This window comes from Mesoplodon mirus, assembly GCF_964341445.2.
Source record: "Mesoplodon mirus genome assembly, chromosome: 8".
Taxonomy (NCBI): domain Eukaryota; kingdom Metazoa; phylum Chordata; class Mammalia; order Artiodactyla; family Ziphiidae; genus Mesoplodon; species Mesoplodon mirus.
In genome coordinates this window covers 75,607,670-75,627,845 of record NC_138984.1, presented here as the reverse complement: position 1 = coordinate 75,627,845, position 20,176 = coordinate 75,607,670, and the positions used below count along the sequence as shown (strand labels likewise).

Here is a 20,176-nt window from a genome sequence, read left to right as displayed (position 1 = left end):
ATATATGGTTATAAATAAGGTTATCAATTATTACATGAAGTATAGCTTCCATTAATACATTGACAATCTTTTCTCAACAGTGTCTTAAGTGATTTCGGTTATTGTAAATCAGTTCTTCTTGGCCTGAGCAACTTTAGAAAAACAAAAAGAACTTTAACCAAAATGAAACATTCCAGTGCATGAGGACGCTCATTCTGCAGTGTTCCCAATCTCTAGAAGGCTCTGCCTGTTTCCACCATGCACCTGCCACCACACATGCCTGGCCCTAAATCACAGCCGTTTTAAGGGAACCTGCTAATGTCCCTTTAGATTTTTGAAGAATGGACAGGAAGTAAGATGTGAGAGCAGAGCCTAGTGAATAGGAGAACAAAAGAGCTCTTGGACTTGACCAGACAGTCTGAGCTGAGTAACCCAGCAACCATGAGCCTAAGTAAGCAGCAGCTGCCAGCGTGTTTAATCAACATCAAACATTTACTGAACTTCCACGATGTGCTCAGGACACTCTGAACTTGGACAAAAGAAATCAGACATGATTTCCACCTTCAAAAAACCTGTGGGAGGACATGTTCATAACGGTTGTGTAATAGATGACTTCCAGGCCAGCGACTTGAGGTAAAGTCAGGTAGTGGGAAGGTAGATACCACTAAGCCCTGGCTGGGCCCTGCCAGCTTTTCCACAGGAAACTCACCCAAATTTCTTCTTCTGGCTCCCTAAGATTAGAGGCTCAGGGGCATATCACAAAATGCCTACTTCCTCCACATTCCCACGTGGCCTGTGTGGTTTCAATCCTGTCACAGTGCTCTTGCAACCTCTCATGTACCTAGGTGAGGGGCCTCACCTAGTGTCCTGGACATCTGTCTGCTGTAGCCCAATAAGGATGCTCCCAGGAAGAGGCCATTCCCATAGCATATGTCCCCATCCTTCTACACCTGATGGACCCAGCACAGAAAACACATGTGGAGAAGCATTTTTTTCTCACCAGCATTGCATCTTATATCAAGACACAAAGCAGCCCTTGACTTCTAGCCTTTAGGTTTTCTACTGAAATTTGATGGTTGAAATTTTCATTTCAGTGGCTCTTGATTCAGCTGCCATATTCCTAACATTCAGGCACTTGTCTGAAGAAAACCAAAGTGTCACCATGCCTCTGGGCACCCAATGTCTCTCCCTTGCAGCTCTGGGTATTATCACCAATCCCCCCTCTCTCTTCAGTTGTGGTGAGCTCCTTTTCTATCAGTACCATTCTGGAGTGGATTCACAAGCATCCCTTTTTACTGGAGGGCCAATGCAGTCTTAGACCAGAGGTTTTCCATTAGCTCTAATAAGTCCATGTATGATTCCCAAGAAACTCCTTTGTTTTGTGCAAATCAAGCCCCTGTGGTGGACCCCCCACATCAACTTCAGATCTGTTTGCAACAGCTGTCAATGTGACATATCACAGCTCAGACATGCACATTGGGATCCTCCCGACACTGGTTAATTATATATGAAGATTCTATACCAAATCTTCTATTTTGCTGTTTCAGATAAAGGGATCTTCATTATCCAAAGTGAGAACCTCGAGAAATGCATTCAAGCTGGCAAATCTACACTGACCCTGGAGAGTTGCAAACCACCCAACAAATACATGCTGTGGAAGTGGGCTTCAAACCACCGCCTCTTTAACATCGGAGGCAGCGGCTGCCTGGGCCTGAATGTGTCTAATCCAGAGCAGCCACTGAGCATATACGAGTGTGATTCCACCCACATTTCCTTGAAGTGGCGCTGTAACAAGAAGATGATCACCGGCCCGCTCCAGTACATGGTCCAGGTGAAGCACGACAACACGCTTGTGGCCTCCTGGAAATATCTTCATAAGTGGGTTTCCTATATGTCAGGCGGTGGAGGCATTTGTGAATATCTGCACAAAGGTAAAAAAGAATTTCAACCAAAGTACGCATGAAATGATATGTTTACCAAGTTTGCCCATAAGTAAAGATTTGTAAAATATATGAAAGAGGTGCACAGCACCTAGAACCTCCAGGCACTTCTGCTAAATACAATTTAGTTGCTTACTCGCTTATTGTAAAAGGATTACTGGAATCTTGGAATGGGCTTGCTAAATTCTGCTAAAGAAGCAGAACTGCGAATTTAAAGGTATTAGAGGAGAAAACACTTAAATAACTTTGGGAATCAACGGAAAGGAGAAAGAACAGGAGGACGAGGGAGAAAGAAAACAAAAACAGAAGGAAAAGATTTTTTGAAGTTAGACTTTCAGGATGAAAATAAGAGCCTCTCCTGTCAATATTTCTTTTATTGTAGAAACTTTGTCCCATGTATGGAGTGTGTCGGCAGGGGACCTCTGTGCCTCCTAAGGCCTGGCTGGCATCCGTGTGGTGGTCATGTTACAAGGCATTTATTTAATTAATTAATTTTTAAAAAGATTTTTGACGTGGACCATTTTTAAAGTCTTTATTGAATTTGTTACAATATTGCTTCTGTCTCATGTTTTGGTTTTTTGGCCCCGAGGCCTGTGGGATCTTAGCTCCCTGACCAGGAATCAAACCCACACCCCCTGCATTGGAAGGCGAAGTCTTAACCACTGGACCACCAGGGAAGTCCCATGTTACAAGGCATTTAAAGGCAGACTATTGTCAGGGGTTATTTGGTGTGTGCCGGGGAGTAGGAAAGCAGGGTTTTGGTGGCGGGTAGGGGGAGGTGTTTTCATTTTCCAAGTTCTGTGATATTTGGTATTTTTAAACAGAGAAAGAAAGCAGCTTAGTTCTGAAATTCTGAACCCTCAAACCTGTTTGTCAGGTTTTGTTTTGTAGCTCTCTTCATTCATTCATCCACCCATTCACCGTCCATCACGCATTCATTGAACACTGACTGTTTCTGTGCCGGGCATCTGATTTACAAAGGCCAACAAGACAGGTGTGGTCCCTGCCCTCGTGGTGCTCTGTAGAATTATGGCTTAATAAGAGCTTCTATTTCTAAGAATTCTAGGAAACAGAGCAAGGAGCTACCAAGATCTAAAGCAAGACTTTCTCCCGTACCTGCGAGAAATGAGTAAAGAGAGACAGAATCAAGAGCAAGCCATTTTCAGGACTCACTACAATAAAGCAAGTGCTGCACACCAGCACTCTGAATAATCTACAGTTCTAAGGAAGAACCTGGCATTTTGTTCCAGGTTAACATTTTAGCCATATGCCCACACTCACAATGCATGCAGAGGAAGACTGAGTAGAAGGCAGAGGAAGGAAACAAGAGGATGTGTCCTGGTATACCAGTAGCTCCTAACAGACTCAACCTCTAGGGCTGGTGGTGTGGAGTGAGCTCAGGCAACACCCGCCCCCCACCAGCTGTGGGAGAGGGTGGGAATCTCCGCAGCCAGCCCTTCTGCTCCAGGACCTACTGATTTAATTGAGGGTGGCTCTGATCCCCCTCACTACAGAAAGCCCCAGCTGAGTCATGAAAAGTTGTTGTTTCCTGCTTAAGACAAAGGATGACTGATCATTGAAATACTCTGAGGGAGCAGCCAGCCAGCCACTCAGCAGGGCCATCTTTCTCCTGGACCACTGCAGGGGCCCCCAGCCGGGCATCCACTTTGCCCTCTCTCTGTGTACATTCTGTTTGCCACTGTGCACCCCGTGAGTCTTTAAAAGTCAGATCATGTGACTTTCATATTCAAAACCCACTGATGACTTCCCACCGCCTCCAGGGTAAAGGTTAAAGCCCATGACGTGGCAGAACCGGCCCTCTGTGAGCTGACGCTCCAGTGCCTTCCTGGTTCTGCCTCGCACGGGGCCTCCCTGCGCTTCCCCGTCCACCCCGCACGGTTCTTGTCGCAGGTCCCTCGTGCTCCCCTGTTCTTGCTGCTCCTTATGCCCCAAGAACTCTCTTCCAAAGACTTAAACCTCTTCCCCCGGGTCTTATTCAGAGAGGCCTTCCCTGACTACCTTATCAAAAATAGTGCCTCCACCCCTCACACACACACACACACACACACACACACACACACACACACACACACAGAGTCATTCTGTTCTTACAGTATTTTGTTTTTCTTTATGGTACTTATCACTACCTGAAATTACATGTTTACTTGTATATTTGCCTTCTCTTTTTTTCTCCCCACTAGAACAGAAGCTCCATATGAAAGCCAACTTTTACTCATTTGTTCACTATTACATCATATACCCAGTGCTGGACACATTAAATGCTCAACAGATGTCTGCTGAATGAATAAATTAATAAATGCCTATGAATCTCGAGATTCAGATGCTGATGGCTGATGTATTTGGGGACTGGAAGATATTTTAAAGTGAAACCTCCAACTACATACAATATCTTGAAATAACCAATAATGGAAAAGAATCTGAAGCTGTATACCTGAAACTAACACAATACTGTAAATCAACTATAGTTAAATAAAAATAATAATAATAAATAGATAAATTTTTTCTTCTCATCCATTCACAAATATGTATGCTACTGTAGCAGTGCACCATAGTGAATAAACGAGGAGATAAACATACAAACAAACAATTTATCAGCATTTCCCCTGAACACAGCAGTCAGCCTTGCACTTTTCCATACACTAGACACTGAAGTCCTGAGGGTTCACTGTGGTAAAGCGAGGGCCTTGCCCAGTGTAGGTTTTCAGTCGATAAAAAATGCATTCACTTTATGACAGTTTCCAAAGATAAAGCTGACATACTACTTATTTGACTTTGTCCTTTTCTTTCTCCTAGATTTGTATACAATCAAAGGGAACGCCCACGGGACACCGTGCATGTTTCCCTTCCAGTATAACCGGCAGTGGCATCATGAATGTACCCGGGAAGGGCGGGAAGACAACTTGCTGTGGTGTGCCACGACCAGCCGATATGAAAGAGATGAGAAGTGGGGATTCTGCCCAGATCCCAGTAAGAATAAAATCTAGTCTTCCCCATATGTCATGAAGGAATCAAGGATGATTAGAAAGTTATTGTATCTAAAGGAAACCACTGAGATTGATCTACTAAAATCTGAATAAGCTCTTTGATTCCATTTATCCAGGCTTTGATTTTGTGTTTGTTTTTGCCTTGAAAAGACAATTCTGATGTATATTCCTTTTTTTCCTTAAGTTCAAAAGATGTTAATTAGCCATTCCTCATTAAGTTCAGTACATAAGGATGCTTTAACCGGAATCAAATTATAATACTCTGTGATCTCATTAATCCCAGCTTCCAGGAAGGATACTTCAAAACAAAGCTGAATGCATATAAAGCTCAGTTATCCTTCCAATCCACTCCCTCTTTTTTTATGAGCTGCCTTAACTTCTCCGTGTCCTGACTGCTTGCCTTGCCCATTGTCATGTCCAGGCATCAGCTGGCCCTTGATGATCTTTTTAAAATCACAGTCGCCCTCGCTATTTCTCAACAATGAGTTCTTGTCTTGATTCCCTTTCCTTGTTACTCGATTTCTAGCTATAACCTCAAAATCTTTTTCTCTTCTTAACCCAATTTTCAAGGTCCAATGACAGCTGCAATGTTCTAATTTTTTTTTGTCAGTTAGTACTTTATTATTTTATTGTATTTTCATTTAGCTTAAAGGTTTCCAGTGGTTCTTAAGTATTGGGGGTTATTTATATATACCTTCTACTTTCTATATGCAATTTCCTTCCTTGGTTTCTGCAAGGCAGAGAATATAGCTTTTGCAATCTCTTCATCTTCCATGCCTACCTTCCCTCCGCATAGTTAACAAAATGCCACAAAGAAATTGAAACAAAAAGAAATTGAAGAGATTAACTCCAAAGAATCTGATTTATAAATTGCCTGTTGAATTGTTTTCTAATCTAAGAGCCAGTACAGCTTAGTGAATAAGAAAGAGTGCAGGTTTTGAAATCAGAAAGACCAAGGTTGGAGTCCTGCTTCTTCCCAACAATGAGATCCTGAGTCTCAGCTTCCTCATTATAAAATGGAGATAATAACAGTACCTATTCGGGTTATTGAGAGGATACAATTAGATGATGCATCTAAGCCACTTATCATATTACCTGGTACTCACCAGGATTACCATCATCATCATCATCATATCATCATCAGGCCTAATTTATCCTTTCAGCATGTGCTTCTGAATCAATGATCCTACCTCTTTATTATCTGTCAACAGCACTAAGCTTAGTGTTAGGACTTAGGGCCCTCTCTTCAAAGAACTTGGCCTCTAGATGGAATACAGGACAGACAGATTTGCTCCATGCCTGGAAATGCAGACTATATTTGACATGATGTTCTAGAATCACCTGGTGGATAGTTTAAAACATATATCCTTGCCCAGTCCCGGAGATGCAGTGAGCATTTGCATTTTTGACAAGTGGCCCAGGTGATCCTGTGGCAGATAATTCTTCATCAGATAATTCATAATATGCAGGTAGTTCTATGCAACATACATCTATATACAGGGGTGATATCAAGACATTTAGCAACCAATCTAGTATGAGCTCTTGGCCAATCCAAGTGGAGACCTTAATGTGGAGGTTAGGAGTCCCAGAGGCCCACTGCTGGTATTAACCCCTTATCTGCTGTAATATGAGGGGATGCTGAGGCAGCAAGGGGCACTTGAGGAGCTCAGGACAGCAGCTGTTCACCAACCAGCATGAAAGTATTTCATCATTTATTAACTGTCAGACCATCAGCCTTCTCTATCTGAATCTGAATGTCTGTATGGAGGTGTATGTGCATGTAATCTCTACAATACTTGGATTCTTGAGTCAGGTGTCACATTATTTACATCATCTTCTCTTTCCATTTCCATCTCCAGTAGATGTCATTATTAAAAGTAAATAAACCAATACTAATAAGAATAACATGTATTTCACATGGCCCTAATACTGTTTTAAACTACACTATTCTCCTTGAGATTCTTTGAAGAGCACAGTCACCATGCTCTGTCACTTTAGCCAGTTATGGTTTCCCAGGTCGAAGCCTGGGTTTAGTTGTGCCCAGGGCTTTTCAGTCCCTAGACTATCTAGTTGTTCAGCTTCCTACAGTTCAGAAACGTCCTTCACTTGACAGCCTGCCAGATTCCAACTCTCCTAACTTTTACCACAACCAGCAGAGAGCATGTTTATTTGTGCAGTGCTAAATTACAGTTCCAGTTTTCTTCCTTTCTTGTTACTTTTGGTTCCTGGTGGCCAACTTAACTCAAAATGATGTGCCAGAGACTGGAATCTGAGCAAGCAGATAGTTCTTTCCATGGGGTCAAAAAGTGGACAGAACAGAGAGGAGTGAGTAGATTAAAGCAAAGATTCATACTTCTGTATCTCATCTTTCTTACACAGAAATTTTTTAGTATCTCAATGTAGAATAATGCCCTTTTTAAAAAACGTTGATTGTAAGTGAGCACAATGTGAATTTAGTGCTAATAAACACATACAAAAACACACTAGCAGGGAGGGATATGATAAAACATCTGTCACTATAGATCTTCAGGAAGAAGGATGATATAGAAGAATCTTTCTGGGTTTGTTTAGAGGCAATTCTGTGTCATACTATGTACGTCCTGGTTGTGTGTCTTACACAGCTGGAGAGTCAGGCTTAGTTAGTTTGAGATATTTTTAGGGTACCAACCTCTGGGATGATCTGATTGCCCTGGAACCTTATTCACCTGATACAATTTTTATAAGTAACTTGAATGATGTAACAGAGCAGATAGGTACCAATATTGATATATGACTGCCAACCTCGGCTTTGTCAGCAGTATTATTTCGTGTCTCTTGTCATGCTGCTCTCTCACTCCCAGCAAGGGTTATACAAACCCCTCTACTCTCCCCTGACTTCTAACCCTGCCCTACATTCTCCTTCCCAACTCTTAAGAGATTACCTCAATCCCTACCTCTCAAAGAGAACAGGATCCATCAGAAGGGAAGTTTTGACAACTTCCTGCTTCCAAGCTTTTAAGCCTACGTGGGTTTGCACCCAACTCCTTTTTCTCCTTCCTGTGCAATAGTGGTCCTCCTCCTACGTAGGGCAAATCTCGCCATCTGGACTCTGGAGCCTCCCGTCCATTCTTCTCCAACTTGTATCTCAGTGTTTCTCAAAGTGTGTTTCCAGCAGCATCAGCATTCTCTGAGAACTTGCTATAAATGCAAATTACCAGCCACATCCCAGACACCTATATCAGACATTCTAGAAGTGCAGCCCCAGCAATCTGTGTTTTAACAAGCCTTCTAGGTGATTCCAATGCACACTCCTACTCTAACATAGATGAATGATGGATCCTTCTCATTAGCAGTTAAACCTACTCACGTCTTAAAATAACATCTTAAAATAATACAACTCCTTCATCTCCACTTCAGCCTCCTGAAAATACCTATCTCTCTCATTCCCTGCATAGACAGACTTCTCAAAAGAATTATCTACACCCCTTCACCTTGCTTTCATTCCTCAGAGCACTGTCTCTTCTTGGCTTCTATGAAGATGTATGCCTGACCTCCATTTCCACAAACCATTCATTCACTCTTTTCCACAAATATGTATTGAACACCTGCTATGCACCAAGCACTCAGCTGGGTCCTGTGATTATAACCACAAATGTGAAAGATGAAAGTCACAGTGCCTGCCCTAATGAAGTTCACATTCAAGTGAATGCTGCTGAAGGGCCTGATTTGACAAGGTCTGAAACTAAGTGTTTGCTGGATCTGACAACATGGAGGTCATTGATGGCCTTGACAAGATATACTGTAGTTACCAGATTGAGTGGGTTAAAGAGTAAAGGGAAAAACAGAAGAGGAAGGAAGGAACACTTCCCAATTCATTTTATGAGGCCAGTATTACCATGGTACTGAAACTAAAGACATCACAAGAAAAGAAAACTACAGACTAATATCTCTTATGAATATACATGAAAAAATCCTCAACAAAATACTAGCAAACAGAATCCAACAACATATAAAAAGAATTGTACACCATGACCAACTGGAACTTATCCCAAGAATGTAAGATTGGTTGAAAATCTGAAAATCAATTAATGTAATACCTATATAAATAGGAGAAAGGACACACAATTACCTCAATAGGTGCAGAAAAAACATTTGACAAAACTTTACATCCCTTCATGAAAAAAAAAAAACTAAAGACAGAAGAGAATTTCCTCAACCTGATAAAGGGCATCTCTGAAAAACCCACAGCCAGCATACTTAATGGTAGAAGACTAGATGCTTTCCCATAAGATCAGGAGTAAGACAGACTATCCACTCTCAACACCTCTATTCAAAATTGTACTGGAGGTTCTAGCCTGGGCAAGTAGGCAAGAAAATTAAAGTCATCCAGATTGGAAAGGGGGTTGTAAAACTATCTCTATTTGCAGATGACATGATCCTGTATGCATAAAATTTTAAGTAATCCACTAAAAAACTACTACAACAAATAGACTCATTCACAGGATACAAGATCAATATATAAAAATCAATTGTACTTCAATACTGTAGCAATGAACAATCCAGAAATTAAATTAAGAAAACAAATCAAAAAAGAGACAGAGAGAAAACAAATCCATTTATTGTAACATCCAAAAGGATAAAATCCTTAGGAAAAATTTAACAAAAGACATGAAAAACTTCTCTCTAAAAACTACAAAATATTGTTGAAAGAAATTAAAGAAAATTAAATAAATGGAAAGACATTCCATGTTCATGTGATCAGAGGACTTAATATTGCTAAGATGGCACTACTACAGCAATCTTTATCAAAATCCTAGCCGACTCCTTTGTGGAAATTGACAGGCTCATCCTAAAATTCACATGGAAATTCAAAGGACCCAGAAGAGCCCAAATAATCATGAAAAGGAAGAACAAAGTTGGAGGACTTATACTTATCATTTTCAAAACTTATGCAAAGTGACTGTAATCAAGACAATGTGATACTGTCAAAATGGAATAAAACTGAGAGGCCACACTTATGATTCATTGATTTTTGACAAGGATGCCAAGACAATTCAATGGGGAAACAATAGTCTTTTCAAAAAATGGTGCAGGGAAACTGGATTCCACATTCAAAATAATAGAATTAAACTCCTATCTCTCACCTTATAAAATATATTAACTCAAAATAGATTTTAAAAACTTACATGGAAGAGATAAAACTATAAAACTCTTACAAGAATACATAGGGGTAAATCTTCATGATCTTGAAAATGCAATGAATTCTTAGATATGACACCAAAATGCAAGCAATAAAAGAAAAAAATAGATAACTTGAACTTCATCAAAATCAAAAATTTTTGTGTTTCAAAGGACACAGTCAAGAAAGTGAAAAGATAACCCACAGAATGGGGTAGAATATTTGCAAATCAGTTATCTAATAAGGGACCTATATCTAGAATATATAAAGAACTCATAACTCAATAATAAAAAGACAAAAATCCCAATTTAAAAATGGGTAAAGCGTCTGAACAGACATTTCTCCAAAAAAAGGTTTACAAATGACCAATAACCACATGAAAAGATGCTCAGTATCATTATCCATCAGGGAAATTCAAACAAAAACCACAGTAAGATACCACTTTACATCCCACAGGATGGCTAAAATCAAAGAGACAGACAATAACAAATGCTGACAAGGATATAGAGAAATTGGAACTCTCATCCACTGCTGGAAGGATTGTAAAAGGATACAGCTGCTTTGGAAAACAGTCTGTCAGTTCCTTAAAAGGTCAAACACTGGGCTACCATATGACCCCTAATTCTACTCCTAAGTATATATCCAGGAGAAATGAAAACATATACCTACACAAAAACCTTTACACAAATGCTTATAGCAACATTATTTATAATAGCCAAAAAATAGAAACAACCCAAATGTCTACCTATTGATGAATGCATAAATAACATGTAGTATACCCAGTAGTATTTAATGGGATATTATTGGACAGTGTAAAGAAATGAAGTACTGGTACATGCTACAACATGGATGACCCTTGGAAACATTATGCTAAGTGAAAGAAGCCAGTCACAAAAAGATCACACACAGTATAATTCCATTTATATGAAATGTTCAGAATAAGCAAATCTATCGAGACAGACACTAGTTTAGTGGTTGCCTTGGGCTAGGGGTAGGGGTGAGGACTGAGGGAAAAATGGTAAGTGACTGCTAATGGGAATTGGGTTCCCACAAAAATGTTCTAAACTTGATTGTGGTGATGGTTGCACAATGCTTTGAATATACTAAAAACCATTGAACTATATACTTTAAATAGGTGAGTTATATGGCATGTTAATTATATCTCAGTGAAATTGTTTTTTTTTAAGAGTAAATGAGAGATGAGAAATTGGAGACAGCATACGTATAAAAACATATGATTAATGGGGGTAGAGAAAAGGCAGAGACTGCAATGGGGAGGCCAAGGGAGGGATTTTTTTTGTTTCTTGTTTTTTAAGGATGAGAGCTGCTAGGTCATCTTTGAATGCATCTGGAAAGGATCTAACAGAAAGAGGTTGAGGATGCAGGAAAGTGAAACAATTGGTGAAATAAATATGGTCTCTCAGAAGGCAGAAGGAAATAGGGTCCAGATCATAGATGGACAGACTGGCCTTCTATGGATGTAAAGACACCTTCTCTATGGGAGGGAAGAAGGAGAGGATAGTACAGGTCCAAGAAGGTTGATGGATTAAGTGATGGGGAAAATGAGGAGAAACGAGTCCAGTGGCTGTGGACTTTCTCTGAAGAGGGGGAAGAAAGAGTGAGAGGTTTGGACAACAGGAAAGGTGTGAAATGAACATGGTGGCTGCTGGGAGAGCAAGCTTTTTGGGGAAAACCGGTAATGTTTCCAGGAAGTATCAGGTGTGGTTGATAATGAATCCATCGGATGACTTTTCTTGGCAGTGCTCATCAGTTGGGTGCAGGCACAGAGCACGCAGATGATTGGATTCCTCTGTTGGAACGTGCTCCATAAAGTCACTAATGGACTCAGTCCTCATCCTACTGAAAGATTCAACAACGTGTAACAAACTGACACCATCTCTTTCCTCGGGCTTCTGGGACCCACACCTACTAGTTTTCCTCTTTCCTTTGTGGCCACCGCTTCTCAGCTTCCTCTGATAGCATAGTCTCCTCTGCCTAACTGCCTTTAAATTCTGGTGGCAAGCTTGGGAAATAACACGAAAAAGATGGAACATGGTACCTGCTCTCCTGATACTTAATTTTATCAGGAAAAACAGACAATCAATAAGCAATCCCATAACGCGTCATTTAATCTCAACTGTGATCAGGACTACCAAGGAGCATGTAAGGCATTGGGGATGAACAGCAGGAAGTGCTGACTTGGTTTGGTATCCCTTTTACATGAGATTTACCAACAAAGCACTTTTCAGGGAGCAGATATTCAATAACTATTTGCTGAGTGTATGAAAGACCAAAGAGAGAGAAAAATAGTAACTTTGTAGCCTGGAGTTGCTTGAATAGTATAAGAGTTCTTTTTTTTTTTTAAAGAATTCAACCTTTTTCTTTTCTTTTTTTTTTTTTTTTGCGGTACGCGGGCCTCTCACTGTTGTGGCCTCTCCCGTTGTGGAGAACAGGCTCCAGACGCGCAGGCTGAGCGGCCATGGCTCACGGGCCTAGCCGCTCCACGGCATGTGGGATCTTCCCGGACTGGGGCACGAACCCATGTCCCCTGCATCAGCAGGTGTACTCTCAACCACTGCGCCACCAGGGAAGAGCCCCCACAACCATTTTTTAAAGTGGCAGAAAAGATACACCTGGGACAATGACAAAGCTGTATCCTTAGGGATGACAAAAAAGCCATATTAATAGAGAAGGAGAAATGGCTGCATCTCAGTCATAATCTATAATAAAATCGGTGTTGACATGAATATACTTCAGTTCGTTAGAAGAAAGGTGTATTTTGAAAGGGAAAGAAAATCACCATCATGCAAAAGATTTTTGGCGATCTTTCTTCAAACAGTAGGAGATGCAAAGATATATAGGACGGGCTTCCCTGGTGGCGCAGTGGTTGAGAGTCTGCCTGCCAATGCAGGGGACACGGGTTCGAGCCCTGGTCTGGGAAGATCCCACATGCCGCGGAGCAGCTGGGTCCGTGAGCCACAACTACTGAGCCTGCGCGTCTGGAGCCTGTGCTCCGCAACAAGAGAGGCCGCGATAGTGAGAGGCCCACGCACCGCGATGAAGAGTGGCCCCCGCTCGCTGCAACTGGAGAAAACCCTCGCACAGAAACGAAGACCCAACACAGCCATAAATAAATAAATAAATAGATAGATAGATAGATAAATAAATAAATAAGATATATAGGACATAGCTGCTTCCTTCAAGGAACTCAGAATTTAGCAACAGAAGAGATGATATAAAGACAACCAAAGATGCAAAGAAATATGATAATCTGATGGTATCCCTTAGATTAGAATTTTTCAAGAAAAAGTAAATGTACCAGTCTGCAATTTTCAGTGTCTTAGAAGCAGAAGTTAGTTATGAATAAGCAAGAGGATTAAGAATAAATACACGCAAATGCCTCAGGCCAGGATGGGACCCTGTGGCAAGGGAGTTCCCGGGGAACAGTCTCTGAGGCCAAGATGAGCATGCAGGAGGCCTCCTGGGGAGGAGTCTCAGGATCGATACACACGGAAACGAAGGGAAGAGAGCAGGATTGCACAGGATGGTGATGCGGGGCTGGTGACTCCCCTCACTGACCCACAAGGAGTTCTCAGGCTGGATTTGCCCCTAGTTGGGGTGAGAGGAGGGGTCTTATAGCGCTGCACTGACCAGTCATGGTTTGCAGACTGTGCTTAGGAAGGGAGAGTGGTATTGGGCAAAGAGCCTCTTCAGCCAAGGCAATCCTTGAAGAAGGCTTCATGTTGAGAGGTGTCTGCTGGCAGCTGGGGAAATTAGGCCTTCGGTCCTGAAGGGAGATCAGAAGAACACATCACAGTGCCCAGGCCCAGGGTGGCACTTCATTCCACTTGTCACCATGAAATCTTCAAATAGGATCCATGGAGTGACACACAGCCCATCTAGAGAAGCAAAGAGAGGACTTGTGTCTGATGGCATAGAAATACAAGTTCTTATATTTTAGTTAAAACCAAATTTTAATGACAAATGGACTGCCTTGTTAAAAGAATATGGACACCTTTTGCAAACATTTGACTGGGAGTTTCCTTTTGATTAAACTTAAGAACTGGCACAGATAACACAAAGCCAGGGGAAATCTAACAAAACTGGGAAGTGTAATTTGTAGCACAGACAGGATCACCTGCAAGCCTCTCATCTTAACTGTTTAATGTATAGAATTCAGGCAGATTTCTGCAAAAGGCTGCTTTACGTAGCTTAATCCATGTCTTGTTGAAAGGGCAGGACCAACTCTTGGCAAAAATGGGAATGAGATCAACTGAAGTGTCCTCCGAACCTTTTCTTATCATGGCATGGCTTATCATGGAGGCTTATAATTAGGACTTATGATCAAATCTTTACCCAAGGCAGTAGATGAGAGGCAGGTACCCTATACCCAGATCTCTCCTTTTGACATCCTCCTCCTATCTCCCCTTCTGACATCCTACTATCTTCTAGTAGCCAAAGGCTACTCATACCTGCTCTCCTTGGGAAGTGCTTCAAATGATTTCTTTCAAACCAGGGTCTCCCAGTGTTTGCTTTGTGAACCATTTGCATTAGAATCAGTAATACGTTAGAAAGTCAGCTTTCTGAATCCCACCCTGGACCTTCCAATTCAAACTCTCTGAGACTGAGAACCAGGAACCTGTGGTTTTTTTAAGAAGCTGGCTAAGTGATTTTTATGCACACTGAAATTGTAAACACTCCTCTTTCATGGCCTCAGCTCTCACACAGGATGAACAGGGCTAAACAGACATCTGATAATGCTTAGTGTGTTGTCCATCTCATGGATGGCATAGCTTTTTAACTGAAGACGGTCTCTAAGTATTCAAACTCAATGGGGAAATTTCAGCCACCAGGGCAAGATGATTACTGAAGATGTCCTCCTCCCTTTCCCTTCCTTTTCCTACAGTTTTCCTTGGTGATAGACTTGTCTTCTTGGTGATAGATCCTCCTTCAATCTTGGATCCTTCTATAAATCCATGTGTCAGTCAGGAAACTCTGTAGACAGCCTAAGATTTATATAATAACTTCTCCTGAACTAACTCAGTTCTGGGGAAGGCACAATGCAACCAGACATGAAAACAAACTTCCCACATTCCCAAGGGAGCCATCTAACTAAGTAGTGTGGGAAAAAGAAAACAAACCGAAATGATTTCATTGTCCAATAAGTTTGAAGTATACTGAATTAAAATTAAGCTGTTTCTTTATTAGAGAACTTCTCAGAGCCTTTAATATGCTATTGTATATTATGACTTCCCCAGAGGAGGCTACATATGCACTATGTCCCAGCTTTTCCTAGAGAGCTCTTGAAGTTGTAATACTGTGTGGATTGCACTTCGGGAAAAGTTGTTCTAGATTTTAGCAGATTGTCTGACCATCAGTTACACTCATGCTGTAGCATGGTTCACATTGTCTACACTCTGAAATTCTTTGGCTGAGTTTGATTTCAGGTAATTTTTATGGCTGCTTAGGATCACCTTAGGGTTTGATCTAAAATTTCAGCAAAAGCACCCAAAGTAGGTCTTCATTTTCTGTTATTTCAATAAACTGTTATTTCAATAAACTTCAGCTTTCAGATCCACGTATCATATTTTATTAAATTTACTTTTAAGCAAACTACACAATCCTTGGCCAATGTTTTGCAAGTGGATTTTGCTTCTCCTCCTTTTGACTGAAAGAGCTTTCTTAAACTAAATATCAGTGTTCCTGTCCTCAATGTTTATTTGAAAACTTCTGTTCATTTTAGAGTCATGTTTCTGTATCCCTTTTATTCCATCTAGCATTTTGGTATTTGCAGGGAAAAGCTTTTTGAAATAATATTTGCATCTATCTCAAATAACTACTTCAGTTCACACAGCTTTCAGTATAAAGTTCTGACTTTAAAGAATTCAGATGTTATTTTCACAAATATCTATATTCCAATTATATTTCCTTCTCTTAAAAATAGCTAATGTCATTTTCTGAGAAAGGATCAGAGCTTCTTTATTGATAATTTCTTTTTTTTAAATTAATTAATTAATTAATTAATTATGGCTGTGTTGGGTCTTTGTTTCTGTGTGTGGGCTTTCTCTGGTTGCGGCGAGCGGGGGCCACTCCTCATCGCGGTGTGCGGGCCTCACTGTCGCGGCCTCTCTTGTTGTGGAGCACAAGCTCCAGGCACGCAGGCTCAGTAGTTGTGGCTCACGGGCCTAGTTGCTCCGCGGCATGTGGGATCCTCCCAGACCAGGGCTCGAACCCGTGTCCCCTGCATTGGCCGGCAGATTCTCAACCACTGTGCCACCAGGGAAGCCCTATTGATAATTTCTTGAATTTCCTTTCAATCTTGAACAAGTTTTACCATAAAGTGTTTATGGGAAAACAATGCAGATTTCATCATAAAGACCTAATCAAGAATAGGTAAGGGCTCTGAAGTTTTAGGAGTTGCAAGTTGGAATCATGCCATTCAAATTCATCTTAGAAATATATCGCTGTATAAATAAAATAAGATTATAATGTTTTAATGGATTTTGTTTGCAGCATCTACAGAGGTGGGTTGTGACGCTGTCTGGGAGAAGGATCTCAATTCACGCATTTGCTACCAATTCAACCTGCTTTCCTCCCTCTCCTGGAGCGAGGCACACTCTTCATGCCAGATGCAAGGAGGTGCTTTATTAAGTATTGCAGATGAGACTGAAGAAAATTTCATAAGGAGTAAGTAGGTGGATGATGCACATTGATGTTGGTACAATTAAAATGATTGGTGTTTACAGTTATGTCCATGTATGCCAAGATACCTTCTGGAAAAAAAAGGTCCCTTGGAAAATATTTTTCTGTTACTAACATGGCCCAAACTCACACCCAGAATTTTTTTTTTTAATTTATTTATTTTTGGTTGTATTGGGTCTTCGTTTTCTGTGCGAGGACTTTCTCTAGTGCCGGCGAGTGGGGGCCACTCTTTATCACGGTGCGCGGGCCTCTCACTGTCGTGGCCTCTCTTGTTGCGGAGCACAGGCTCCAGACGCTCAGGCTCAGTAGTTGTGGCTCACGGGCCCAGTTGCCCCGTGGCATGTGGGATCTTCCCAGACCAGGGCTCGAACCCGTGTCCCCTTCATTGGCAGGCAGATTCTCAACCACTGCGCCACCAGGGAAGCCCACACCCAGAATTTTGACCTGAACCCTGGGCCATTCCATTTGATACCTGGCCGTGCCTCTCTTATTTTCTCCCCGCTGGAAAAGAGAAGTTGAGGCTACAGCAAGGGACCCAGGAGAATTTTCAGCTCCAACAAGTGCATAGGGAGACTTCTAAACTTAAGTCCGAATTCCTGCTTTGCTGAGGAGCTTAGCCATTCCGTTTCCATTTATAAATAATTAAGCTGTTTACTAATTAAGCAAAATCTTACCTGTCAGTCACTGTGTGTAGTAGAGTTTCCAGTGGATGCCAAAGAACTTAAAATTTAATTGGAAAAGCAAAAGCACACACTTGTTAACTAACGCTGTAAAGTAATAACATAAACTGTCAAAAGACTGCTAAGGAGCTGGGTCTGATCTATTTTACCTCTCACCTAAACTCTCTTTTTACTTCTCTTTTATAGACTAAATGTGTTTGTAGATGTGTACATGCAGCATTTAAAAATCTTTCTGAAACATTTGAAAGTGTCACAAAATTAGTCACTTTCATTAAAAGTTTCTGATGCTTTTTTTCCAAATTATATTGCACATGTTTCTTCTAGAATAACAATAATAAAATTATTCTAGGATAATTTTAAAGTTCAAGTATACAGAAAGAAAACCAAAGGAAAAACTCTCATAGTTCCACAATCCAGAGATAACCATGTTTCTTCTGCAAAAAAACCCCATAAAAGTGCATGCATAATCCATAGTATCTATGAAAAATGATATTGAATAAAAAGATGAGGCAGTTGTTGCACAGAGGTTAGGAACAGGGGCCAAAGAGCCACCTGCATGGGTTTGAATCCCACCTCCATCACTTACCAGCAGTGCTAAAGAAGTAACTTAACCTCTCTGTGCCTCAACTTCCCCCCTCTATCAAATGGAAATAATAACAATACCTACTTTTTGGTGGTGAGAATTACATGTTATAGGAGAGGTGAAAATTTAGAAAAGTGCCTGGCACACAAAACAAACACTCAGTATGTGTTAAACATTTAACAGCAACTATGCGCACAGTTTAGTAACATGCTTATGTAATTTACCTGCATAGAATGAACATCTGTCCATGTCTATAAATATAGATCTACATCATAGTTTTTAATGGTTACATAGCGATACAGGTTAGAGATAATATATTTAGCTAATCTCCAAATATTAGATAGGGATAGGTAGATGAAATTCTTTATTTTGTTTTTATTTACTTATTTGTTGCTATGTAAAACCATCCCTCACATACTGTTGTGCATAGGTCCCTGATTATTCCTCTCTATGTTTGTAGAAGTGGATTCACTGGGTGGAAGAGGAAGCACATTTTAAGGCTTTTGAAAGTCGTTAATAACTTCTAGAAGGATTGTAACAAATGCATGAACAGTATATGTCTGCCCCTTTCCCCACAGACTTGCAAATTATCACGGAAACTGATCTGAGTGAGTCATATTGCAGGAAAACACCCATTTCCAAAATCATTATTAGCCTGTAATGGTATTTATAGAAAATTTTGTGCACCATTTATGAATTACAATTGTTATCTATTTTGACTGCTGGGATCTTTAATAAGAGGGTTTGGACTTATCAGACTTGAATAAAGATTAAAGGAATAAGATATGTCAGAGACTTTGATTTAAATACCACAATTTTATAATTAGATTTCGGGGATTGTTTAGGTTGGGAAAACAGAAGAGTATTCATAAAGACAGAAGCTTGTTCTGACCAAGGTATTTTTTAATGTTGAGAATAGTCTACTGTTTCTTGTTAATCGCTGATGAACATTAACTATGGTATAAGGAATTATCTAAACTGCCACAAATGCCAGGAAATAGCCAAAGGAATTTAAGTTTGCATTTATTATTATAGAATTGTGAGCCAATTTACTTGTAAAGCTAAATAGGTTATTTTTGTACTTTTAAACACAGATAAGAAATTATACAATGATTTTTTATATGTACTGTTAAAACAGTCACAAAGAGAGTATTCAAAATAACTCTAAGGTAAGAATAATTAATACTTAAATATTTTAAGTAGATTACTTGAAAGCAGCACTTGGTACTTACCCCGATATGAAATGTGGAAATTTCTCCATCTTGTCAATCCATCTTCCATTCTGCCTTCTGTCATGACGATACCAGTTAGATGATTTAATCAAATGGTGCTATTGGAAGGACTAACCAAATAGTCATTAGGAAGAGACTTGTATTTATGCCCCAGAAACTTGGAAAGGCAGGGCCCATGAATGTTACGCTGTTTCTGTCCAGTGATTTCAGGGATCTCAAAATTATAAAGCACCCTTTTCTCTTTCCTTAAAGGTTTAGCTTCCTCCAGTTTTCCACTGTTGTTTCGAAATACCCAATCACAGAAGGTGCTGCAGCCTTGTGATGTGAATGCACTAATCTTTACAACCTTGGTGACCATACAATCGATCATCCAAACTGAGACTCTTTGAAGAGTAAAAGGTTCTGCCATCAATACTTATTCTGGAACTACCAGCATAAGCCATGAATTTTCCAGGCAAACAGGGACATACAGTCACCCTATTTATAACTCTTATCTGCCAGGGTCTCAGTCTCAGGCAGGGCCCCTGCATCTGGCTCAGAATAAATTGGGTTCTGAAGCAGATGAATCATAAGGGATCAATGCTCTCCTTTATAGATTAGAAGATTCAATGGTAACATTTGAAAGTGTCACAAAATTAGTTACTTTCACTAAAGTCTCTGACACTGTTTTTTCCCCAAATATTACAGCACGCATGGTACATGTTTGTTCTAGAGTAATTTTTTAAAGTTCAGGTGCACAAAAAGGAAAACGAAAGAAAAATTTCCCCTAATTCTACAATTTTGATAAACATATTTTTCTACACAAGCATGTCAAGGCACATGTTTCTACATAGCATTGATAACAAAATTGGAATTGAATTAAAACAGGAGGAGCTGAGGCACAATGGTTAGGAGAAG

The 20,176-nt window shown here is 40.4% G+C and overlaps 1 protein-coding gene across 1 annotated transcript in view; it reads left to right on the top strand.

Moving 5' to 3' along the window:
* Positions 1 to 20,176, top strand: part of PLA2R1 (phospholipase A2 receptor 1) — a gene marked incomplete at its 5' end in the record, with an annotated part of 121,411 nt that overhangs the window by 13,130 nt on the left and 88,105 nt on the right. The window contains 3 exon segments of the mRNA XM_082630323.1: positions 1,527 to 1,910; positions 4,734 to 4,907; positions 16,596 to 16,769. Coding sequence (XP_082486449.1) covers positions 1,527 to 1,910; positions 4,734 to 4,907; positions 16,596 to 16,769 — 732 coding nt within the window.